The sequence below is a fragment of the Kogia breviceps genome, chromosome 12 (genome assembly GCF_026419965.1).
Source record: "Kogia breviceps isolate mKogBre1 chromosome 12, mKogBre1 haplotype 1, whole genome shotgun sequence".
Taxonomy (NCBI): Eukaryota; Metazoa; Chordata; class Mammalia; order Artiodactyla; family Physeteridae; genus Kogia; species Kogia breviceps.
Window position 1 is genome coordinate 6,308,778 of NC_081321.1, and position 24,347 is coordinate 6,333,124.

The window sequence follows — 24,347 nt, forward strand, 5'->3', positions numbered from 1 at the left end:
CCCTTTGTACAAGTTACACTTGCAAAGAGGACAGAAGCATAACAGAGAACAGGATTATCTATTTTCACACCATTGAGGTTGAATGTTCTTGATTCACCACTTTATCAGAATTGACTCTGTGAAGCAGAATCATGTCTGATTTGCTGCAGCTCCAGGATAAGAGGGATTATACTCTCGTCCTCCTGAGATTTATTTCATGAGCATTTGTGGGTCTTGCTTTTTAAAACCAAGTACCAGCATTTCATTACAGAGTATTTAGAGGGAAAAAAAAGGTAGGCCTAAGAAGCTTAAAATGTAGAGAAAAGAGAAAGTTAAGTGGATATGGAACACATTGTGTTTTTCATCTTCAGTTGGGAGACAGGTCCCTTCTCTTCGAGGCAAGGGTGAGGGCTTGGCCCGAGCAAGGCAGTGGAGCTGTGGCTGGGGGTGACCCCAAGGTGCAGGAGACCAGAAAGTCCCTGGAAACAGTGATCGTCAGCATATGGCCTTTCAAAAAGCTCTAGGGTCGACACCACTTGCTGTCTGGCTCAGGGGAGCCCCAGAAGAGGAAGCCTCCTCCTGACACCTGCAGGTAAAAAGCCAGGACCCGCCAATGAGCGAGAGGGGCCATTGGCGTGAGCCCCCGGGACTCGGCGCTGGGAGGGGGGGATCATGAGGCTCAGGCAACCACGTGTCGTGCTCTTTGTCTCTCTGACTATAGCTTCACTATAGCTATTGCATCCTATACCTGTCTAACCGCTATCCGCTCTCACAATACTGGTGACCTTCTGCATTTATTTTCACCCATCCTGATTCACTTCATTTGAAGAAATTCCTAGAGGCAGCAGGGCTCCTCCTCTCCATCACTGTCTCATCTCCCTGAGGGACTCTGATAGGTCTAGCAAGATTGTTAGTGCCTCACCCACCAGGGTGTAGACTCTCCCCTCTTTGTAGCTTTGGTGGACTAACTTTACCCCATCTTCCAGAACACTCTTTAGGATCATCTTTTGGGAGAGCATATGTCTCAGTTTGGTTGGAACAGTCCTAGTTTACACCGGTTGTTCCAGTGTAATTACTAATAGTTTCCCCTTTGGACAGTGTTATACGGTCATCTTAGCGGATGGTGCTTGGCAGCTACTTCAATATGGTGGCTGTGCTGCAAGAGACCTTCCTCTTCCTTAGCCCCACTCGCTCTCCCAGTCTCTGTGGCCGTGACCCAGTCTGAGCCCTGGTTACCTGGAACACTTTCCAGCAGCTCTGTGCTCAGTACCTCAGTCACCAAGCTCCCAGGAGCTACACAGAGATACTCCCCTAGAATCGCCACTGAAATTCACCCCCTTCTCTCCAGTGAAATCAGAGACTCCCTTCTTCTTCAGCACTAAAAAAACGTCATCTCAACGTACTCATGGAGGGGGATGAGTTTTTCCCAAGGCTCTGAAGTCTGTCCACCAGCCACAAAGAACTTAGTGGGAGAAAGAGGCCGGGGAACCTCCCGCAGAAGAACCCTCCTGCCTCTCCCCTGCCAGGGTGGCCGGAGGGCAGGGTAGGGAGGAAGCCTCAGAGCAGAAAGAGGGTCGTGGAAGAGATTTGCAATGTTCTGGAGTGAGAAAGCCAGTGCAGTGGGACAGTACTGTGCCCTATTTTGCTTGTCCCAGAAGGAGAGAAGAGACAGAGCAAGGCAGAAAAAGCCGTCAAAGAAATAATGGCTGGAACTTTCCAGCATCTAGCTTTAGGTTCAAGAAACTGCATACACTTCAAGCAGAATTGAAAGTAAACAAAAAAGCACATCCAGGCACATCGGAGTCAAACTGCTAAAAACCAAAGATAAAAAGGAGATCTTGAAAGAGGCCAGAGATAAAGGACACACCGCAAGCAGAGAACGACACTGTCAATGTCACTGCTTTCCCATCGAAAACCATATAGACCAGGAGGCAGTGGCGCTACATCTTTAGAACACCGAAAGGAAAAAAAAAAAAGTTGTCAACTCAGAATTACTTTTCCAGTGGACATATTCTTCAAGACTGAAGATGAAGTGAAAGCATTTTCAGGTAAAAGAAAACTTCAAGACTTTGTCGTGAGAAGACCTGCTCTGGGAAAAATGCTTCGGTTCTTAGCCTGAGGGGCAGGAATCCAGGTGGGCGAGCAGAGCTGGAGATCAAGGGAAATGGTACATTTGTAGGTAAATATAAGACATATTTTTCTTTTTAATGTCTTTACAATACATATACCTGTTTAAAGCAAGACATAACGTTGTATCGTGGGGTTTATACCATATGTGGATGTGACATACATGGAAACTCTAGCATAAGCCCTGGGGGCTGGTTTCTTCATGTGGTATTAACTCCAATTGCTAGATGCTGTTGTTCTCTCTAGAACCGTGGTTTTCTCCCTGTGGCCTGGGAAGCCCCGGGGGTGTCCTTGACGTCTTTTTCTCTCTCTTCCTCTCATGAGGGCACCGTGGGCTTGGTTACCAGAGGCTGCATGAGCTGTGCCGACATCACCCTGGACAACTAACGGGACGTGTGCTGTGTATCCTGGTGTTTTAAATTCGTCTTGGTTTTCATTTCTAACACAGTGAATATGAATAGATATAACCTACATACACAAAAGCTCTTTGGGGTCCACAATACTTTAAAATAATTTCTTGTGTTGAAGTACAGTTGATTTAAAATGTTGTGACACTCTGAGGCGTTAAGAAAGGCTGTGGACAGAGGAGCAGGAGGCTGTACAAAGGAGCAAGAAGCTATAAGAAGGAGCCACGAAAAATGAGAAACTCATTTGCAGAGACGAAAGCTGAGCTGAAGGTGCTGAATAGCAGAATGAATAATGCAGAAGAAAGAATAAGTGATCTCAATACTTTTTAAGGGTATAAAGTTTGAGAACTGTTGCCTAGAGCAACCACTAAAAATAAATTAACATAATAAGAAAAGAAAGGCAAAGAGGTAGAGCTAAAAGGCCGCTCGCTGTATGCGGCCTATGACCATGGAATTCTGAACTCTAACCCGGTTTAATTTGGGGGGACTTGCTTCTAGTAGGGTGACCTATTAGAAATCGTCCTGGTTTGTCTGGGACATGGAGCTTTCAATCTTAAAACTGGTTCAGTCCCAGGCAAGCCGGGTCAGTTGGTCATTTCTAGCCTTTCAATCATCTATTTCGTCTCCCTTCCCTTAGCCGAATGTGAGCCCCTAAAGAGCAAAAGCACACCTGATCTGTGTGCAGGCCCCCAAGATAGGTAAGAGGACTGAATAAAGAAAATAAAGGAAGCGAAATCCTGAGTACACTATGTCCACAAAAATAGAAAACACAGGACCAGTCTAAGATAACTGTCTGTTAGAGTATATCACCACGGATGTTTCAAAAAGTGTTTCTCTGTTTAGTGAAATTTTTGTAATGTTATTAAATCCTTTTGATAATTACAAAATAAATGTATTTGAAATGATCCCTGTGACCAGACAGCCCTTTCTAAGCCAGACGAGATTAGAAGGAGGAGGCCATGGATGCTGAAGATGATGCTAGACCTTGGCTCTGGGGGCATCTTTAACCCACGTGATTAATGGAGAAGAGCTCTTGGTCCTTGGGTACGAGCTCAGGCCACACACGGATCCTTTCAACCCTGGGAACTTATGTCTCAAGACGAATCTGTACCCCTCTGTCTTGACTTTGTCCCTCGTCTCCAATTCTCACTTACACCTTCTGAGCTTGCTTCTGGGTTCATTGAGTTGTGTTTCTCATTAACTGAAGAGGGCAAAGGGCAGAGGCGGGGAGGGGGACGGTCTTCAAAGCTGTGATGGGGGAATGGAGGCCAGGCAGGGGGAGAACACGGCCGTGAGCGCACCTGGTACACAGACTCATTTTCAGAGTTTGGATGTTTAGTTTTGCTTTTATTTTTGCAATTCCCCGTGGTGCTGCCACCTGCTGTCCCACATGGGGAAGGACCCAACCGGGCAGGGATGGCGGGGGAGGGGGAGGGGTGCGTGTGTGGAGGGGTGGGGGAAGGGCGGTGCTGGGTTTTCCAGATCAGGGAGGTTTTTTGTTGTTCTTTTTTGTTCTAGGCGGGCCTCTCACTGTTGTGGCCTCTCCTGTTTCGGAGCACAGGCTCCGGACGTGCAGGCTCAGCGGCCATGGCTCACGGGCCCAGCCGCTCCGCGGCATGTGGGATCTTCCCAGACCAGGGCTCGAACCCGTGTCCCCCGCCTTGGCAGGCGGATTCTCAACCACTGCGCCACCAGGGAAGCCCGATCAGGGAGGTTTTTTTTTTTTTTGGCAGCCTTCAATAGACCCCAGCATTTAGAGAGGAGTTTGCTCTCTCTCGGAATCCAAACAACCTCAGAAGACCCTGGGCTGAGGGGGCGGAGCAGTTTCCCTTCTGGACCAGGTGAGGAGAGATGCAGGAGCCAGGTGGAGAGCAGAGGGGGCAGAGGAGGGCTGAGTCAGCCGGGCTTCCGTCCTTAATGGCCGGTGGAGATGCGGGCGGACCCGGGATTTAGGGGTAAGAGTGGCTCTGGGGGTTAGGTCTGTCCTGTTCACTCCCCTATTCCCAAGTCATCTCTGGTTTCAGGTTGTCTTCCATAGGTTAAGGATAGTTGGGAGGGGTTGAGTCGAGCCCAAAGGTGGGTCAGCCACTAGCCTCGCCCCTCTTGTCCACCTTCCCTACTCTTGTCGGCTATCTGTCTGCGGTAGCCACCAATCATGCGCCTCCCCAGCTTAAAGGCCTTCGGTGACTCTGCCCTCTGATCCACGAGATGAAGCCCAAGCTCCCTGACTGTCGGGGCACATTGCTCATTCGTTACTGGGGCACACGGAGGTACCCAGCTGTGTCTGTGCATGAGCTCACGCTACGGGGCAGAGAGGGAGCGTGTGCTCCAGGCAGGTGCTGGAGTTTCTAAGGCAGGTGCCCGGGGAGGAAGAGAGCCCGTGGCAGACAGGTGCGTCCAGGAGCTGGGGTTGGCCGTGGAGCCATTGGTCCACGAGAGGGTGCCTGAGCCTCCTTCCTGTTCTCCTGAGCCAGTGGGGGGAGGGAGTGAAGTTCACTCCCACCGTAGCCCTGCCCCTTTTACTGTTCCCCAGTGAGGGTCCTGGCCATTGTCATGTGACACTGCCCCTCACTGCTGGGTACCTTGCCGTTTTCGGAGAGAGCAGCCTTGTAAATGGAAGGTGTCCTTGAGATAGCTTGGCTGGTCCTCACCTGGGGGCCAGGCTACTACCCCCTCTGGTCTTCATTTGGTGATAGGGCTTCTGGCAGTGGTAGTGGATCTGGCCTGGTGAGCAGTCTTCTTCTCTGGGGTGACAGCAGAAGTTACAGTATGGCAGGATGGTGGGGGGGGCATAGTCTCTGTTGGGGAGAGCACAGCAGAACAGAGAGTCATTAAAACACTTCTTTGGGGGCCTCCTCTTTCTAGCCCTTGGATCTGGCTACACCTCCTGGCATCTACACCAAGTCTTCTTCCACCAACGTTTCTCCATTTCACCCCCCTCTTTTTTTTTTTTTTTTTTTTTGCTGTACATTGGCCTCTCACTGCTGTGGCCTCTCCCGTTGCGGAGCACAGGCTCCGGACGCGCAGGCTCAGCGGCCACGGCTCACGGGCCCAGCCGCTCCGCAGCACGTGGGATCTTCCCGGATCGGGACACGAACCCGTGTCTCCTGCATCAGCAGGCGGATTCTCAACCACTGTGCCACCAGGGAAGCCCTCTCACCCCCCTCTTTTCAGCAAAGAAACCTCCGGCTCCGGTATTGCTATGCTGGCCCTGGAGAGTAGGGGAGGACCCCAGTGCTTCCTTACTCTGCGAGGTAAAGCCACGTCCGGGTGTGGCTCTTCCCTGCCTGTACATCGGGACACCGCCTTCCCCTCATTGCTGCTGGTCTTCAAGACCCTGCTGCTCTGTCCTCTGCGGAATCTGTCAATCAGCTTCCCATCAGCAAGGGTCTGACTCTAGCTAAGATATCCTCCCTGCCTCTGGAAGGACACTCTCTCTGACAACATGGGGCTTACTGAGTTGGACTCTGCTGCACTTGTCCTATTGAAGCCACAGACTAAGGTCACACACTGGTGAAAGGGGTGGGGTATCACCCGAAGATGCTGGATGTTCCTTTTCACAGTTACCTTGGGAAGAGGTGGGTTCCCAGACAGTAGTCCAGCAGGTGGGCCTCAAGGAGGAGGGACAGGCGACACCTCTCTGTCTCTGAACTCCATTCTCTTTGGACTTCTAGTGGGGCTGATGCTGAGATTTGGGTCCCCAGTGCTGGGTGCCCAAAAGGTGTCTGAGCTGAGCGCTAGGATGGAAGGGCCTATGACACTGGGTGGAGAGCCATATCTTTTTGTGGATGGACAGGTTTTTATCACCCTACGTCACTTGCCCCCAACCCTTTTGCCAGTTACTGAGGCTATGGTGATAGGATGAGGGTCATTTATGGTGAACCTCATATTTGAGAATATGTGTTATCTGTCGTAGAATAGATCACTTGCATGCCTAGCAGTTTAAAACAACAGACGTATTATTTCACATAGTTTCTGAGGGTCAGGAATCCAGAAGCGGCTTAGATGTGTGGTTTTGGCTCAGGGTCTCTCACAGTCAAGGTCTGCAGTTACCTGAAGGTTTTGACGGGGCTGGTGGTCCTGCTTCCAAGATGGTCCCCTCACACGGCTGAGGGCTGGGGGCCTCCGTTCCTGGCTGCATGGCCCTCTTCCTAAGACACTTGAGCGTCCCCATGACACGGTAGCTGGCTTTCCCCAGAGTGATCTAAGATAGAAAGAGTAAAGTGGAGGCCAAAATGTCTTAAAATTTAAAAAAAAATTTTTTATGGTGGTAAGAGCCCTTGACATGAGATCTACCCTCTTAACAAAATTTTTTAAGTGTATAGTGTTAACTACAGGTACACTGTCATAGTGAAAATCCCAAATGTCTTTTATAGTCTAGCCTTGGAGGTAACGTAGCATCCCGCTGCCATATTCTTTTTTTTTTTTTTTCTTTTTTTTTTCCGCTGCCATATTCTATTGGTCACACAGACCAACCCCGATACAATGTGGGAAGAGACGACACAAGGATGGGAATTCCAGGAAGCAGGGATCCTTGGGGGCTGTCTTGAAGGCTGGCTATCACAGAAGTAGTAGATAGATTATGTTAGTACAATAAATGCAGAAGATCAGCTAGCAGGACGTTACTTTTGCTAAGTATGGTTGTATTTCAGATGCAGTAACCTGAAGTCAGGCTCTGATCCTCTCCTCCTCATCCCTAACATCTGAAATACTCCCTCCCCCCCGCCCCCCATCAAGTAGCAAGACTGCACAGATCCAAGTATGACCTACAGGGGACCAAACACGAGAGAAGGTGGGAATTTAGGAGGACAGCAAAGGGTTAAAAAGGACCAAGAAGCTGTTGGAAAGGAGAGGGATGGTCAGGAAGGAGGAGCCCCAGGTGGGATGCCCTTTCCAACCTTGAGAGGGTAGCCATAGCGTGAGTCCCGAGAATCCCACCAGCACATTGTCCAAAGGGACAAGTTCAGAGGCTGGAGATCTCAGTTCCAAAGCTCCCACACCCCAGGGGCTTTGTGTGGACTCTCAGGGCTGAAATAAAGTCTTTTAGTAAAGGACCCTTTAAACATACTGTGTATGTGCCTGGCTTGCTAATGGCGAGGCGGTTGGTTCTGCTGTGGCCAGCGCCGTTCCTTCCTACCACATAAGGAGTTTATGGGTGAGGCTGCACTTGGACCTCAGCTGATCGACTTCTGTAATACTCTGTTCTAGCTCTCTTTGTTTCCTCCAAGCCCCTTGACCAGGGCAGAGGCCCACCAGGGACTCAGGGGTGGAGCCTCGTGGCTCCGTGAACAGCTGCCACCACAGCGCACTTGGGCCAGGCCCCTGTCCACCCATCAGTTCCCTCTCTCCTGCACTGAAGCCTCCTCTCGGCTGGTGGGGGGGTGGTGGTAACAGCGGCTGTTGCTCTGGGGGTTGCAGCCCTTGGACAGGAGTAGAGGTCTCGCCCGGATGCTGGCGCAGGGCTCGGCAGGGGTGCCCTGTCTGGGATGCACTCTTGTCCTCATGGACATGGGGGCGCTATGGGATGCAGTGAGATTCTGGTTGTGGAGCCCCAGTGGGGGCAACAGTTCTCCTACATCCATCACCCCCAGATGTTTACCTGCCTTTACTGTCTCTAAATCTCTGGTATCAGTCATTACACTGTGGTATAAATGTCAGAAGCGGGCTTCTCTGGTGGCGCAGTGGTTAAGAATCCGCCTGCCGATGCAGGGGACACGGGTTCGAGCCCTGGTCCGGGAAGATTCCACATGCCGCGGAGCAACTGAGCCCACACGCCACAATTACTGAGCCTGCGCTCTAGAGCCCGTGAGCCACAACTACTGAAGCGCGAGCGCCTAGAAGCCCGCGCGCCGCAACAAAGAGTAGCCCCCGCTCGCCGCAACTAGAGAAAGCCCGCGCGCAGCAACGAAGACCCGACGCGGCCAAAAATAAATAAATGAGAAAAAAAAGATGGGAAATTAAAAATTAAAAAAATATCAGAACTGTGTGACCCCAGGGCATGGGCAGTGAGTCCTTATCCTTAACTGTCGAAAACAAGGCTTTGTGTCCAGTTAAGAGAATTTCAGTCAAGTGAAGAGGTAGGGATAATCCAAGTAATGACAGCTAACGTTCATCAGTGCTTCCTCTATTCCAGGTACTATGCTGAGTGATTTTATGTAGAAACTTCACAAAATTCCTAGCAGGAAGCAAGTACTCTTGGTACTGCTTTGGGTGACCAGCAAACGTGGCTCACTTAGTGAGGGTTAGTGGCTTGTATATGTTCACACGGTGAATGAGAGGTAGCTCTTTGACACGGGGTCTGCTCATCTGCCCACTGTGTCTTACTCCCTCCCAATTCTGGAGGCTCATCTAGAGCCTCTGAGGCAAGTGGTTTATGCGTGAACACAGTGGCCTAGCTATGCCGGCTGCCCTCTGCGTGGGCGCTGCCCACGGGGGACAGAGCAGAGGCTCCCGAGGGCTGCACCCTCTCCTGGTGGCCGGAACAAGAGTGAGGGCAGAGGCCAGTGAGACTCGGGCCTGACTGGGTCGGGGGAGGCAGGAGGCTCACCCGCAGACAGGAGGTGGGGCTGGCAAGTGCTCGAGAAGATAGAGGCCCCCCGTTGCTGCTGGAAGGATGAGTGTGACAGGTCAGCTCCATCTCAGGCCCCTGGAACCTAAATGGCCTCTGGTGAGGGTGGGTGTTCCGCATGGAGCCCAGGTGCCTGCAGAGCCGACCCAGAGCCATCCTGTTGGCTGAGATCTCAGGGAGGATGAGGACGGCCTGAGGGGTGCTCAGAGTTGGCAGGAAGTCTTCCAAGTTCTTCTGCGAGACAAAGCTCTAGTAGCCGGTGAGGTTGGGAGGCACGGTCCAGGCTGGCCAAGGGGGAGGTCAAGATTTCGGGAGAATAGAGGGGACAGGGCAAGGAGGGAGGGGCTGTCATCTGACAGGTGGGGCTGGGAGGCTCCTGACCAGCGTCTGCACACACAGAGGCCGCTTGTGTAAGGTCTGTGCCGCCAGGGTTTTTATAGAGCTGAGGCCCCGTTGCACTAAGAGCTCCTGCCAGACTTCCTCCTTCCCCCTCTCCACCCCCCACCGCCCCCGCGATGAGTGTGAGGCTGGTGTCTGCAGCTCCAGAGAGGGACAGGGACTTGGCGAGTTTTTGCCTGACCTCGGCTTTTCCCGAGGAAGGAACCTGGACCAGGATCTGGGGCTGTCAGTCAGGCAACACTTGAGCCTTCCCGAAGGTCAGTTTTGGCTTCCAGCCCATTTCTGGCAGGTTTGTGAAGCGTCCTGAGACTCCAGGGGCAGCCTCTCCTGGGAGAGGGAGCTGGTCTTGCTGGGTGGACGGGGGCGCCCTTTCAGACTCCCCCAAGGGTGAGTTCTAACAATATCCTGAGATCCTGGGGCTGAGTCGGGGATCCCGGAAGGTATGAGGGGGAGGAGGTGGGGAAAGCAGGGGGAACAGCCAGCTGGCCGGGAGCCCCGGTGAAGAAAATCCTCTAGCGCTGGGCCCTACATCTCCCTCAGACAGCCTCGCTGAGCTGGGGCCCCCGACACGGGCTTTCCAGACTCCGTGCTATGGGACCATTGGGAGGGGAGCAGAGAAAATGCAGAGGGGCCGTCAGCAGCCTGACAAAGTCTGGCTGGAGCAGAGGTGAGGGAGGAGTCGGGTAGCTTGTTCGGGAGAATTCTACGCGCCTTGGCTTGGGACCCAGAGGTTCCCCTCTCCTTTTGGAGTCCCTGATGGTAGCGTCAGCCACCCGCGTCCCCAGCCCTTGGCCAGCCCACGCTTACCAGATGGACTCCCATTGCGGGGGCCGGTGCGCCTCGATTTCTGGGTGCCCCGCCCCGCACTCCCTCCCCCCGACGCGCACCCTTCTTTGCCTCTCGAACCCCCCAGCCGCCCTGGCTTCAGAACCAACTGGGCTGGTTCATCAGGGTTTAAGGTGGGAAATTTGGGGCGAGCGGGTGAGGGAGGGGGAGCGCAGATATCTTGCTCCTCCTCCGGTCCCGGAGCCGGTCCACGGCCCCCGGCTGCCCACCCCGTGGCTTCCTCAGAGGCCGGGGGCTGGGAAATGAAAGGCTGGCACAGGTCGGGGTCAGGTCGTGGGTTTGACTGCGCGGTTCCCAGGAGGCACCCAGCAGGGACTTGCGGACGGAATGGGCTGCGAAAAGAGGTTAATGCAGAGTCGGTGCTGCTGGTGGTGGGGTGACGTGGATACCGTCCCTCCTCGCCTCCCTCAGGTCTCCGTTGACGTCTCCTCTCCCCACCCCCGGGCATCTCGCTTCTTCATTCTCCCCGTGGCCCTCTTTTTTCCCACCCCCTCTACGGCTTTCCAGCTTCCTCCCCAGCCCCCGCAGTTCCCTTGCTCCCCCAGATTGCAGTCGGGGGGAAAAAGCCCTAACACCTCCTCCCACCCCTGCTCTCCGGTCCCATCGGTTCCCTCCCCCACCCCGCCTGCAGCACCTGGCCCCCCCCCACCCACTCACCCGATTGGCCAGCGGCCCCATCAATCCTCGCCTGGCCGTGCTGACGTCATCCTGCAGTAGCGGGGATGGGGTGGGCATGAGACGGAGAGAGAGAGAGAGCGAACGAGAGCCAGGACGCCGGGCTCCGGAGCGAAGGAGAAGCCACGGCCAGTCCCCCACCTCAGCCGCCCAGGTTGGGGGGCTGCTCAGCTCTGCTCTATGGATTAGGGTGGGCGGCAGGCTCCTTCCTGTCTCTGCCCGGCTGCCTGCTCTCTTCCCTCCCCTCCTTGGAGAGCCCCTGCATCCCTCCCCCGAGGTGGAGTAAGCGGGCCTGAGGCTGCCGGGGGAGAGCGATCGGGGCCCCGGCCTGCCCGCGCCACACCATGACCCTCCTGCTGTTTCTCCTCTTGCCCGGCTCCCTGCTCCCCTCCAGCTCCTGCAACAAAGGTGAGTGAGGCGGGGGCACTGAAGGAGGGGTCTCGGGCAGGCCGGGGTGGGGAGCAGGCTCCCTGGCGCATGACAGGTGGTCCTTCACACACACCCCCTTCCCGTCCGTTTTCTCAGACCTGCCCCCCTTCTCTTCTCCCTCGCACCCCCCTTCCCACACCCTCCTCTCTGGTCCATCTCTGCCCATGTGCTTCTCTTGCTCGCATTTGGTCTCCATTCCCATCCTGGGGTCTCTCTCTCTCCCCTCCCCCAATTCCTCCCTCCTGGAGCTATCTCAGCTCTCAGAAGGACTTGCCCCTGAGGGCCGGGACACATCTCCGGGCGGGTCTCCGTTTTCACCGCGGTGTGCCGGGGCTGAGGGTGTGTGGTACATCCGTCTGGTTCGCCTCCATCCCATCCTGGGGAGAAACTGTTCCCTGCAGCTCAGCAATTCGGAGCACGTATGTTTTGGCGTGTTCCTCTGCATCCATAACCTTCCGTCTGCATACAGCTGGGCTGAGGGTTACCAGAGCTGCCCTCTCTGCAGACAGCAGATAAATTCAGCTGGGTGAGGCCGTCCGAGGGACCGGGAGGGAGGGAGGGAGGGGGTGGGGGCCGAGGGCTCAGGTAGGTGGAGACGGGCAGGGAAGGGCAGAGGCGGGTGTCTGGGAGCGCTAAATGAGTGGTGAGAGGGGAAGGGAGAAGGAGAAGGGAGATGAGGCGTGGGAGGGGATGAGGAGGGGGTGGACCAGGGTCAAGGTGGAGGCCAAAAAAAAAAAAAGAAAAAGAGAGAGCGAGGAATGAAAGGGAAATCAGGAAGAACAGGTGAGGAGGTTGCGGGGGTGGGGGGGAGAGTCCAGGAGGGAAAAGACAGGGAGCCCAGGAGTCAGTGAGAGGAGATGGACAGGAGGAGAGAGTCGGGGCCAAGAGGAAGGCAGCAGAGAGGCAGGGTGGGGCGTGAGCTGTGCGCAGCCCCTCCGTCCTGGGCTCAGTCTCTGACCTCAGCCGGCTTCCGAGCCTCCCGCCACTTCCTGTGCTGCCTTCTGGGCACCATCTTGTGGCTTTCTCCTCCGCCACTAGAGAAGGGGGTCGTGGTGGGTCCTCGGCGAGGAAGGGGCCGGCATTCGGATACCAGAAGGCTTTGGGGGATGTCGCTGGAAGAAAGAACGGAAATCGGGATTTCTTGCTCACCATGACATACTGGGGATGAATTTCCTCTTGGAGACTCAGTTTCCCTCTGATGATATGTCTTCCTCTGCCCAGGTCTCGCTGATGCGCCATCGCGGATGTGCTTTGGGAGCTTGGGGGTTGGCTTGACGGGATTCAGTAGAGCAGGCGGTGGAGGCTGGTGCTGGGCAGGGGAAGGGAGCCCCTCACCAGGCTGGTGGGAGATTGGTCCTGGGGAGGAGACGTGATTGAGTCGAGTCTGGGAGCAGATGGGGAGATCTGGAGGCTGAGTGAGTCCCACATCCGTCGTGGATTGGCTGGTGGCTGAAGGGAAGAGGGGTGGGGTAGGCGAGAATTAGGACTCAGCCACGAGTCTGTATCAGAGCGGGGTTCGGGGAGTGTGGGGTTTGGTGGCCTTCTGGGGGACATAGGGCCGTGTTGGTTATGAGTGTGCCCTCTGGGTGTGAGGGTGAGAAGCAGGGAGAGGATTTGTCGTGTTTCTAGGCCAGTTCGATAATCCCTGAGGATGTCGGCTCTGCTGGGCCCAGTCGTTCGGCATTGATTCCTCTGCTCCATCCCTGCCCCTTCTGTCCTCCTCCCTCTGTCCTATATATTTTCCCTTCTCTCTTTTCTCCTCTTTCCTCTCCTCTGGGAGAATGGTCTTAGGATGGGGCTCGGCCGGGAGAAGAAGGGATCAGGATGGAAATGGGGTGGTGGTGGTGGAGATACTAAACAATCAGGATCTCAGGAAGCTTCTAGTCTGCTTTTCCTAATCTCGACTCCGCCCTTAATCTATCTCCGCCCTTTTCCAGGGCCTTCTGATGGCCCGCCACCGCTCCCTGAAGGCCCAGCGTCCACACTCTAGCTCTTGAAACCCCTAAAGAAAGTCTCCACCTTCTGACCAGGTTTCCCAGGGGACATGGCAGTCCCCCTCCCCTCAGGGCAGGCTGTGGCCATGGAAACTGTCTCTCCTGTGACCTCCCGCAGACCCTCTGACTCCTTTCATGGCTGATTTCTTGTCCTCAGTCCTTTCTCCTGCAGGTGCTTCTCTAGGGGCTGGACAGGGTGGTGGTGCTGGAGTGTGTGGTCCGGAGGCGGAGGGCCGGCTCACAGGTGCTTCCTCTCCTCTCCCTGGGGGGGCAGCCAACAAGCACAAGCCATGGATCGAGGCGGAGTACCAGGGCATCGTCATGGAGAACGACAACACTGTTCTGCTGAACCCGCCACTCTTTGCTTTGGACAAGGATGCCCCCCTGCGCTACGCAGGTAAGTGGGCTTGGGGCAGAGGAGGGCGGGTAGGATAGAGAGAAGTGGGCGGGAGGGCAGGGGCAAGGGAGGAGAGGGGAGGTCCTGGGAGGGAGAGCAGTGAGGACGTGGGGGAAGAGGAGGAAGTAGACTCCAGGAGGAAACGGGCCACGGCGGAGAACGGCCGTAAAGTAAAGGGGGTCAGAGGGGAGGACGTGGGCAGGTGGGGGTCAGCGCAGCCAGATCTCAGACCTGGGGGCTCCGCGAGGTTGCTGCTCAGGGAAGCTGGGGTTGGAGCTGAACGTCTGATAATTCATGCTTTTCCACGTGCAGGAGGAGGGACAGGGGTTTGGAAGGAGAGGTGAAGTGCGAGCCTGAGGGGGGTTGGCGAGTGTGGGAAGGAGACCCTGGAGGTGGTGCAGGAGCTGAGTCCTTCCCTCCCGCCCCGGCCAGGAGAGATCTGTGGCTTCCGGCTCCATGGGTCTGGGGTGCCCTTTGAGGCCGTGATCCTGGACAAGGCGACAGGAGAAGGGTTGATCCGGGCTAAGGAACCCGTGGACTGCGAGGCCCAGAAAGAGCACACCTTCACCATCCAGGCCTACGACTGCGGCGAGGGCCCCGACGGCGCCAACACCAAGAAGTCCCACAAGTGAGGACGCTCCGCCCCCCGCGCTCGGCTGCAGGCCCCCACCTCCTCCCTGTCCCCTCCCCAGCCTCTGCCCTCGCCCTCACTGACTGTCTACCCCCTCCCCTCTCTGTTCCTGGGGCAGCCAGGGGGGCAGAAGCATGTGGGATCTAATCTGGCCCCTGCCTCTCATGACCTTGGGTGCCTTCTTAGCCTTCCTGGATTTGCTTTCCCTTGTCTGTAAAACGGGGCGATGATGGCGCCTACTTCCTCAGGTTACTGTGAAGATGAAAGGAGACGGTTTGTATAAAAAGCAGGCGCTGCAGGGCCTGACACTGAAAGGGCTCAATGCGCGGAGTCAGGATGCTGAGAGAACGAGGAAGACGACGGTACATTCAGCGCACACCCAGGTTCCTTCCGACCGTCCAGCCGTCTGCAGCGCGTGCCACGCCCACACACAGAACATGCGCGCGCGCACACAGCAGTGGGCGAGGGTGGGCGGGAGACGGCCACGGCAGGAAGAAGGCTGGGGCTCAGGGCTCCGACATCTGTTCCCAGCTCACGTCTCCTTCTCCTTTGAGCAGCCAGGACTCCTGGGCCACCACGAGGCACTAGAGATAAACCACTCCTCGTGATGACTCAGTTTCCCATTTGGAGACAGGACCCTTGCCTCCGGACCCTGGGTGCCAGGATCTGGGCTGGGCGCAGGGCTCAGCAGGAACGGCTTAGCCCCTCCCCAACCTCTGCTTGCCCCGCGGGGGCCGGGGCCGGGGAGGGGGCACGGCTGGCTTGCTCACTGCACACGTCAGATGCCTTGTGACTCTGGTACAAATGCCACTTCACTGAATATGGTTGCTTTTAATTTGGTTTTTGTTCTGCATCTTCCTTTTTTTTCTTTAAGAAGGTTTATTTATTTATTTATTTATTTATTTATTTTGGGCCGCGTTGGGTCTTCGTCGCTGCGCGCGGGCTTTCTCTAGTTGCAGCGAGCGGGGTCTCCTCTTCGTTGTGGTGCGCTGGCTTCTCATCATGGTGGCTTCTCGTTGCGGAGCATGGGGTCTAGGCGCGTGGGCTTCAGTAGTTGCGGCTCGCGGGCTCTAGAGCGCAGGCTCAGTAGCTGTGGCGCATGGGCTTAGTGGCTCCGCGTCATGTGGGATCTTCCCGGACCAGGGCTCGAACCCGTGTCCCCTGCATTGGCAGGTGGATTCTTAACCACTGCGCCACCGGGGAAGTCCCTGCATCTTCCTTGATTATCCCACTGGATCTGACTCTCACGAAGGAACAGCCTGCTGGACACGGAATCCTCTGTCTCACGGGGCTGTCCCCAGCCTATAGCATTCTGTATAGAAGTCATCAGAGTCGGCCGCTGGCAACCCCTGGGGTCATTCCTCACCCCGTCCATCAGTCACCCTTTCCCCGGTGGCTCCTGTCCCTTGCTGTGCCTGGCGCCCTGCTTGGGGGGGATGCGCGTGCCCGCTGCCCGAGGCTCCAGGACCTGCTGGTCCTGCGTGCTCTGCTTCCCTGGCTGGGCTCCTACTCGCGGCTGACTCTTCCTCGTCCTCCTCCCGCTCCGGCACCTGCAGGGCCACCGTGCACGTGCGGGTCAACGACGTGAATGAGTTTGCCCCAGTGTTTGTGGAGCGGCTGTACCGCGCGGCCGTGACCGAGGGGAAGCTGTACGACCGCATCCTGCGGGTGGAGGCCATCGATGGCGACTGCTCCCCGCAGTACAGCCAGATCTGCTACTACGAGATCCTCACGCCCAACACCCCCTTCCTCATCGACAACGACGGTGAGCCCCCGCCCCACCAGCTGCTCAGCCCTGGGCGCCCGCGGCCCTCGGGACGTCTTGGGGCTGTGCCCTCCACTTCCGCCCCTCACATCCTCTTCCTCACCCTCCTTCCCAGATGTGGAGCCTCCTTCCCTAGATTCCTTCCTCCCCGCTTGCCGCTGTCTAATTCACCTGCCGCCCTATTAGCTCACAAGTCCTCCCTGGCCTCCCCAGACTTTCTCTAGCGCTCCTGACCTCTCCACCCCCCACCCCCACCCCAGGGAACATTGAGAACACGGAGAAGCTGCAGTACAGCGGCGAGAAGCTCTACAAGTTTACGGTGACGGCTTATGACTGCGGGAAGAAGCGGGCGGCGGATGACGCTGAGGTGGAGATCCAGGTGAAGCCCACCTGCAAGCCCAGCTGGCAAGGTGAGGAGCTCTGCGCTGGGACCTGTCTCGTAACGCATCTTTCGCCTTGGTCTCCCTTTGCATCCCTTCTGACAACCACACGGGCTAGGCTAGGAGTCAGGCGAGGGATATTTGGGGCAGGCTTCTAGCTGCCTACCCTGGCTGGCTATTTTCGTAGGAGCCCGAGACCGTCTGTGGACGTGGCCAGAGCAGGGTGGATGGGAGGGGCTGCCTTACCCATCTCCGTCTCCGCTGCCAGCTCCCTCTCACCCCTGCAGGCTGGAACAAAAGGATCGAATATGCACCAGGCGCTGGGAGCTTGGCTTTGTTCCCTGGTATCCGCCTGGAGACCTGTGATGAGCCTCTCTGGAACATTCAGGCCACCATAGAGCTGCAGACCAACCACGTAGCCAAGGGCTGTGACCGAGACAACTACTCAGAGCGGGCGCTGCGGAAACTGTGCGGTGGGTGCGCCCCCTACCCCCAGGCTCTGCCCGCAACGCCTCTGCCTCTGTCTTAACACTCGGTCTCGGGGATTCCGCGGCGGTCCAGTGGCTAGGACTCTGCGCTCGCGTTGCACGGGGAGTAGGTTCAATCCCTGATCGGGGAACTAAGATCCCGCAAGCCGTGCGTTATGGCCACAGACGGAAACAGAAGTAATGAATCTGTCCTACATCCTCCTTTGCCCATCCGTAGATGCACGTATCTGCTGGCACGTGGTTATATCGCTTGTGGTCCAAAGAGCACAGAAATACGTGGTTGGCAAAGGTGCATGAGTGCGGCCCAAGAAAGGCCCCAGATACGTTATGGGACAATGGCAGGGAGAGATGAAGGGTTGGAGTTGAGGTCACTGGAGAGCTATTCCTAGCCATTCCTTTCTCTTCTCTGAAAGGCCAGAAGAGGCAGTGAAAGTAGCCGTAGGAAATCTTTGCTTGTCCCTCTCTCCCTGCCTGCATCCTGTTCCCCATCTGCTGCCTTTCCGCTCTGACACCTGTGCCTTCTGGGGCTCCGGCAGGCGCGGCCCCTGGGGAGGTGGATCTGCTGCCCATGCCCGGCCCCAATGCCAACTGGACGGCGGGCCTCTCGGTGCACTACAGCCAGGACAGCAGCCTTATCTACTGGTTCAACGGCACCCAAGCTGTGCAGGTGCCACTGGGTGGCACGGCTGGGCTGGGCTCCGGGCCCCAGGACAGCCTCAGTGACCATTTTACCCTGTCCTTCTGGATGAAGCATGGTGTAACTCCCAGCAAGGGCAAGAAGGAAGAGGAAACCATCGTGTGTAACACTGTCCCAAATGGTGAGCCTTCCTTAGGGCACCCGTCTGAGTGTGGGGAGACTGGCTTCTTGTCCTGCCTCTGTCGCTGTCCAGCCTGTGGCTGTGGACGGGCCACTCCTCTCTCTTCATCTGTAAGAGAGCCGTGCTAGGATTCGCATTGCTGTGACTTACTCCTAACACGACAAGCTGAGATCTCACTGCCCTTCCCACTGGCGGCTGCTTGCTTACCCTGCACCTACCATGTAGTAGACTGCCCCCCAAACCTGCTCCCCGTAAAGCCCCCCGTCGCAGTGGAAGAGCCCGAGGAATGCTGTGTCCCATTCTTCCTCTTCCACCACCCCCTCCTCCTCCTTTAAGGGCCAGTGGGCTCCAGCCCCCAGGACCCCTCTCCCTCTATGGCAGTAGCACAGCCCTCTTGAGGGGCTCAGCCTTGACCTGCTCTTTCATTTCTGCCTCTTCTCGGAGCTCATCTCTCTTGACCTGGAAAGGAGTGTTGCCCATGAAGTTTGTATTAACCAAAGGACCGGTAAAGAGCTGGGTGGAGGCAGGCCGGCCAGTGTCCCCCCCTCAGCTAGTCAGAGTGCCCAAGACAAGCCCGACACTGGACTCTGTGTGTGTGTGTGTGTGTGTGTGTGTGTGTGTGGGAGAGAGAGAGAGAGAGAGAGGGAGAGAGAGAGAGAGGGAGGGAGAGAGAGAGAGAGAGAGAGAGAGAGAGAGGAGAGAGAGAGAGAGAGAGAGAGGAGAGAGAGAGAGAGAGGAGAGAGAGAGAGAGGAGAGAGAGAGAGAGAGAGAGAGAGAGAGAGAGAGAGAGAGAGGAGAGAGAGAGAGAGAGGAGAGAGAGAGAGAGAGAGAGAGAGAGAGAGAGAGAGAGGAGAGAGAGAGAAGGAGAGAGAGAGAGAGAGAGAGAGAGAGAGAGAGAGAGAGGAGAGGAGAGAGAGAGGAGAGAGAGAGAGAGAGAGAGAGAGAGAGAGAGAGAGAGAGAGAGAGAGAGAGGAGAGAGAGAGAGAGAGAGAGAGAGAGAGAGAGAGAGAGAGGAGAGAGAGAGAGAGAGAGAGGTAACCTAAAGGGATGAAGAGAATCCAGCATCCCCTCCCTCCTTGTGCTTTGAAGCTCTTCTTGCCCATGCTTTGTGTTTGACCTCTGTCCCCATCCTCTGCCCTCAGAGGACGGCTTCTCTCACTACTCGCTGACTGTCCACGGCTGCAGAATTGCCTTCCTCTACTGGCCTCTGCTGGAGAGTGCCCGGCCAGTCAAGTTCCTGTGGAAGCTGGAGCAGGTGAGGCCGGAGCCAGGCTCCTGGGAAAGCTGGGTGGATGTAAGTTCAGGGGAGGAGGTCCTGGGGCAGGGGTGGGCATCTTCTGGGTTGCCCTGTGTCCCTTCTTTCAATCTCCACTTTCAGTTCCTGACTATTTTTACACCCCCCTGCCCCCCGCCCTGGCTCCGTTTTCTTGTTCTCTTTTTCCAAGGCTTGTCTCTTGCAGAAAGCACTCATGGATTAAAAGGAAGTAGGGAACAAATCACTACGAACACCAAACCCGACCAACCATCTTTCCTCTCTTGTTTTCTTTCATCTGTTTCTTATCTAGAACCTTACCAGTGCAGATCCCTGACTCTCAAACAGTTAGCATGTTGTAATTGAGGAAATAAGTAATCTGAGGTACATACATTCGTTTTCAGTCCCGCTACGGGAACTTCCTAGCCATGAAATCTTGGTTAATAAGTTTACAACTCAGTTTTTTTTTTTAACCTATGAGTTGAGGATAATAAGAATTCTATATCCCAGGGTTGCTGTAGGATTAAATGATGTAATAGACCTTTATAGACTAAAAAGCAGTATATATATGTGTGTTTGTATATTTATATATCCATGCACATATATATATACATATATATGTATATAAATTCTCACGATTTTCATGGTTATGAGGGATAAATAAAAATGGGCAAAAAAGAAAAAAAAGAAAAGAAAAATCTCTTGAGCCAACAGTCGCAGCCTCTTCTTTATCCATTTCTCCAAGCTGACCACAAGGACCGTGGGTTGAATTGTGTTTCCATCTCCTTCTGCTTTTCTTGTAAAAGCCTCGGTGGAGTGGCTGAGAAAGCAAATGGCTGAAAAAGGGCAGGAAGTGGAAGAGAGAAAGGGGAACGAAAAGCCACAAACTGGATCATTGAGGGCTGCCTCCAAAAGCGCCTGCTTTTTGTAGCACTCATTTTTTAATTTATTTTTTATCTTTTTTAACATCTTTATTGGATTATAATTGCTTTACAATGGTGTGTTAGTTTCTGCTTTATAATAAAGTGAATCAGCTATACATATACATATATCCCCATCTCTCCTCCCTCCTGCGTCTCCCTCCCACCCTCCCTATCCCACCCCTCTAGGTGGTCACAAAACACCGAGCTGATCTCCCTGTGCCATGTGACTGCTTCCCACTAGCTATCCACCCTACGTTTGGTAGTGTATATATGTCCATGCCACTCTCTCACTTTGTCCCAGCTTACCCTTCCCCCTCCCTGGTCTTCAAGTCTCTTCTCTATGGCTGCATCTTTATTCCTGTCCTCCCTGTTGTGGTACTCTTTTAAAGAGATATTCTGCCATTTGCTTCTTCTGGATCTTTCTCCCACGTTGCTAATACTGGTAACATTCCTCTTTCTATTTTTCTTTTATTTACCCTTATTTATTCAACAAAGATTTAGTAAATACCAATTCCCTGCCATTCTGCTAGGTTCTGGGGATACAGTGGGGTCTAAGATGGAACAAAATCTCTGCCTTCTTGGAGCTTACATTTTAGTTGAGGAGATATATTTTTAAAAAGTAAGCAGACATATAAACACGATAAATTGTGATAAATGCTGTGAAAGAAGAAGCAAGGGACTGAGGTAGAGAATAGGAGGCAACGAGAAGGGAACTCACTTTAGATTGGATGTTCAGGGAAGGTCTGATGGAAGTGAAATGTAAGCTCATCCTGAAGGATGAGGCAGAGCTGTGTGAGACAGTTCCAGGCAGCGGGAAGAGCAGATGCAAAGGCCCTGAGGCAGGAAAGGGATCAACATGTTGCAAGTATGGAAAGAGGACCAGGGAGTTAGAGCACAGTGAACAAGGGCAGAGACTGGATTTGAGGTTGGAGAGCTGGACGGTGATCAGGTGTATGGTGGACTTTGTTAGTTGCGGTCATTTGGATTTTGTTCTATGAGAAGTCTTTTGAAGGGTTTACAGCAGGGATGTGACCTGATCGGATTTACATTGTAAGAAGATCCCTTTGTATGTGTCTATGTGTAACTGATTCACTTTGCTGTACACCCGAAACTAACACAACATTGTAAATCAACTAGACTCCAATTGAAAAAAAATCTTAAATTTTGAAGGTGCTGCTCCACCAAATTTGGGATGTATTTCTCAAATTAACTATAAATTTTTGGGACGTCCCTGGTGGCGTGGTGGTTAAGAATCTGCCTGCCAATGCAGGGGACATGGGTTCGAGCCTTGGTCTGGGAAGATCCCACATGCCGCAGAGCAATTAAGCCCAGGTGCCACAACTACTGAGCCTGCGCTCTAGAGCCCGCGAGCCACACCTACTGAGTCCGTGAGCTGCAACTATTGAAGCCCATGCGCCTAGAGCCAGTGCTCCGCGATAAGAGAAGCCACCGCAATAAGCCCACGCACTGCAATGAAGAGTAGCCCCCACTCGCCGCAACTAGAGAAAGCCCGCATGCAGCAACAAAGACCCAACGCAGCCAAAAAAAAAAAAAAATTTTTTTTTTGTTGCAAAAATAGGAAGGATTTTTCTAATTTTGCTTCAGAAAAGATTTGGTTACAAGTAATTTATTTAATTTGCAATTAGCTATGATTTTTCAACAATTGTCATTTATATTTGGGAACATTTGTGAAGTGAGGAGAATCCAATCTTTTCAAATATAATGAGTTGTTAATGAATCCTAAGTTTGACAACATTAAATTCAGTAGCGATTTAAAGATGAAAACAAAAAGAAGATCCCTTTGGCAACTATGGGAGGAAGGTATTGGAGACACCTAAGACTGTAAGTGTTCAGACCAGACTGCTGTAACAGAGGGAGACCGGGGACTTGAATGATTGGGTGGCAATGGAGACGGAGAAAACGGCACAGAAACCCACAGCTTTTGGTTCTGTTTGGACTCGGGAGGATAGCACCTGCTGACGGACAGTGTCTACTCCTCTCAGGAATGTTGATGCTTTTAAAGGCTTACCTGCAGAGTGGAATTTTAGGTACGAGCTTGGAGGCTGATAGATTCTGAACAAGGATGTTATTCCTTGAGCTGGGTGGGCAGCGATTCACTAGCAGGACCTGTTGATAGGACAGGGACTATAAGGGACTGTCCCCCGCCTCCCAGGAGGTGGGGCAGTGCCTGGCGTTCGTTCCCTGGGGCTGATGTGACTGACAGGTTTCTGCCCTTCCCCACCCCCCAGGTCTGCGACGACGAATGGCACCACTACGCTTTGAACCTCGAGTTCCCCACGGTCACCCTCTACGCCGATGGCATCTCTTTCGACCCTGCCCTCATCCACGACAACGGTCTCATCCACCCGCCCCGAAGGGAGCCCGCGCTCATGATTGGGGCCTGCTGGACAGGTACGTCCCGCTGAGCTTCTCCGTGGAGGCGCGAATGGTTGGGGCCTCCGGTGGCTGATGGAGGAGCGAGGGCAGCCCGACCTCATGAGCTCATCGCCCTGCCGCTGGGCAGGGAGGCTGGGAAGGGTCTTGGGGAGGAGACCACAGCCCCTCAGGTCTCCTTCCTGTTGGACTGGTCACCCCTGACTCGGAGGGATTTCCTGCTCAGGCATCACCAGCATCTTTCTTTCTGTAACTTCAGTCACTTCCTCCCACTTTGTTCCATCCCAGTAATGACGATTCCACAGCCCATTCCCCTGCTGGAGGACAGGAACCCTGCAGAGAGTCAGCAACCTTCTAACTTTTAAGCTGTTTCTTTCATTTTTTTCCTTCTGGGAGGGTGTGTGTGGTGTGGTGTGTGTGTGTGTGTGTGTGTGTGTGTGTGTGTGTGGTGTATTTGCATATGTGGTGGGTTTATGTATGTGGTGTCTGTGGTTTGTGTGTAGAGTGTATCTATGTATGTGTGTGTGGTGTGTGTGTGGTGTATTTGCATATGTGGTGGGTGTATGTAGGTGGTGTATGTGGTTTGTGTGTAGAGTGTATGTGTGTGTGTGTGTGTGTGTGTGTGTGTGTGTGTGTGTGTGTTGTACCAGAGCCCTTGTGTTTCCTCAGCAGCACATTTGGAGTTTGTCTATAACAGAGGCCTGAGATAATCTCAGACATGACAAAAGAAGGGTTGGGATTCAGCAGAGAGGTTCAAGTCCTACACGGGCCGGGGCAACGCCTGGAAGACCTCCCCGTCCTCTCTGTCAATCTGGCCACACACCCCTGAGCTCACTGGCACTTTTTCTCCCCCAGAGGAGAAGAACAAAGAGAAGGAAAAGGGAGGCGACAACAGCACGGACGCCACAGCAGGTACTTGCGTGTGAGATCTGGAGGCTGGAGAGCTAGCATCTCAGCGTAGGGCTCCCGGCTCCCGCGTCCGCATGGTCCTAACGCGGCCTCACCGTTCAGCAACTCGCCCACCACCAGGGGGCAGAGCCTCCGAGCAGCGCAGCCAGGTGGGCTCGCCCGGGAGAGGGCGGCCAGACGGAGCCGGGCCGGGCGCCGGTGTCCTTTCCTGCCCGCGGAGTGAAGTCGAGGGTTCTCGTGCTGGCTTTCCGCGTGGCAGAGCGCAGAGCGCAGGGGGCAGGGGGCAGCCACGCGGCCGGGAGAGCCGGGCATCCCTGAAGCTCACGCGCATCCTTCCCGGTGCTCCCCGCATTCACCGTGAAGACCCCCTCGCGCACTCTCCTCGTTTTCTGCCTTGAGTCTCCTCTTTCCTCCCTTTGGTCCTGCTTTCCTTCTCTTTTTGCCTCTGCCGGAAGCTTTTCTCATTTCTGTGCCTTCTATTTTTCGCCCTCCGTCCCCCCCTCCCCCCCGGTTTTATTCTGTCTTGTGGCTCCGCCTCGTCCCATCTTCCTTTAGCCTCCCTTTGCTCATCACTCTTTTCTCCTTTTAGCTCCCACCTGGCCCCTCCCCGTCTTCTTTCTCCAGCCTGCTGTCCTTTCTCTCAGCTCCTCCCCTGTGCCCTCCTCTCACCTCTGGTCCGCCCCTGTGTTCCTGCCCTAGGAGACCCCTTGCCGATCCACCACTACTTCCACGGCTACCTGGCTGGTTTCAGCGTGCGCTCAGGTCGCCTGGAGAGCCGTGAGGTCATCGAGTGCCTCTATGCATGTCGGGAGGGGCTGGACTATAGGGATTTCGAGAGCCTGGGCAAAGGCATGAAGGTACCGCCCCTTCCTCTAGCCCCTCCCTCCAGGCATGCGCCCTGACCCCGCCCTTCCCCACCCCCACCTCTGCTCCCTTCCTCCCCCGCCTCTGGTCGTGCTCTCAGCC

General features: G+C 54.7%; 1 protein-coding gene and 3 long non-coding RNA genes across 6 annotated transcripts in view; 1 reads left to right on the forward strand and 3 right to left on the reverse strand.

Moving 5' to 3' along the window:
* Window positions 1–3,839: 3,839 nt before the first annotated feature.
* Window positions 3,840–10,324, reverse strand: LOC136792243 (uncharacterized). Its single transcript, XR_010835748.1, has 3 exons — window positions 9,061–10,324; window positions 6,567–6,717; window positions 3,840–5,311 (listed from the first exon to the last, which is right to left on the reverse strand). It is a non-coding gene; the product is annotated as an uncharacterized lncRNA (long non-coding RNA).
* Window positions 9,633–24,347, forward strand: part of CLSTN3 (calsyntenin 3) — a 28,045-nt gene continuing 13,330 nt past the window's right edge. Inside the window, exons 1-12 of one of the 3 annotated variants that reach the window (XM_059082616.2) lie at window positions 9,633–9,737; window positions 10,738–11,409; window positions 13,699–13,821; window positions 14,254–14,449; window positions 16,009–16,217; window positions 16,478–16,627; window positions 16,885–17,070; window positions 17,622–17,903; window positions 19,046–19,158; window positions 22,328–22,490; window positions 23,328–23,384; window positions 24,081–24,238. In XM_059082616.2, coding sequence (XP_058938599.1) covers window positions 11,346–11,409; window positions 13,699–13,821; window positions 14,254–14,449; window positions 16,009–16,217; window positions 16,478–16,627; window positions 16,885–17,070; window positions 17,622–17,903; window positions 19,046–19,158; window positions 22,328–22,490; window positions 23,328–23,384; window positions 24,081–24,238 — 1,701 coding nt within the window. In that variant the 5' untranslated portion in view covers window positions 9,633–9,737; window positions 10,738–11,345. Of the gene's footprint in view, window positions 9,738–9,992; window positions 10,148–10,737; window positions 11,410–13,698; window positions 13,822–14,253; window positions 14,450–16,008; window positions 16,218–16,477; window positions 16,628–16,884; window positions 17,071–17,621; window positions 17,904–19,045; window positions 19,159–22,327; window positions 22,491–23,327; window positions 23,385–24,080; window positions 24,239–24,347 lie in introns of those variants that run through there. The other 2 variants (XM_067008683.1, XM_067008682.1) reach the window with 2 other exon arrangements.
* Window positions 10,342–12,830, reverse strand: LOC136792244 (uncharacterized). Its single transcript, XR_010835749.1, has 4 exons — window positions 12,580–12,830; window positions 11,705–11,929; window positions 10,984–11,034; window positions 10,342–10,658 (listed from the first exon to the last, which is right to left on the reverse strand). It is a non-coding gene; the product is annotated as an uncharacterized lncRNA (long non-coding RNA).
* On the reverse strand, window positions 19,723–22,236 carry LOC136792245 (uncharacterized). The gene is made up of 2 exons (XR_010835750.1): window positions 22,108–22,236; window positions 19,723–19,991 (listed from the first exon to the last, which is right to left on the reverse strand). It is a non-coding gene; the product is annotated as an uncharacterized lncRNA (long non-coding RNA).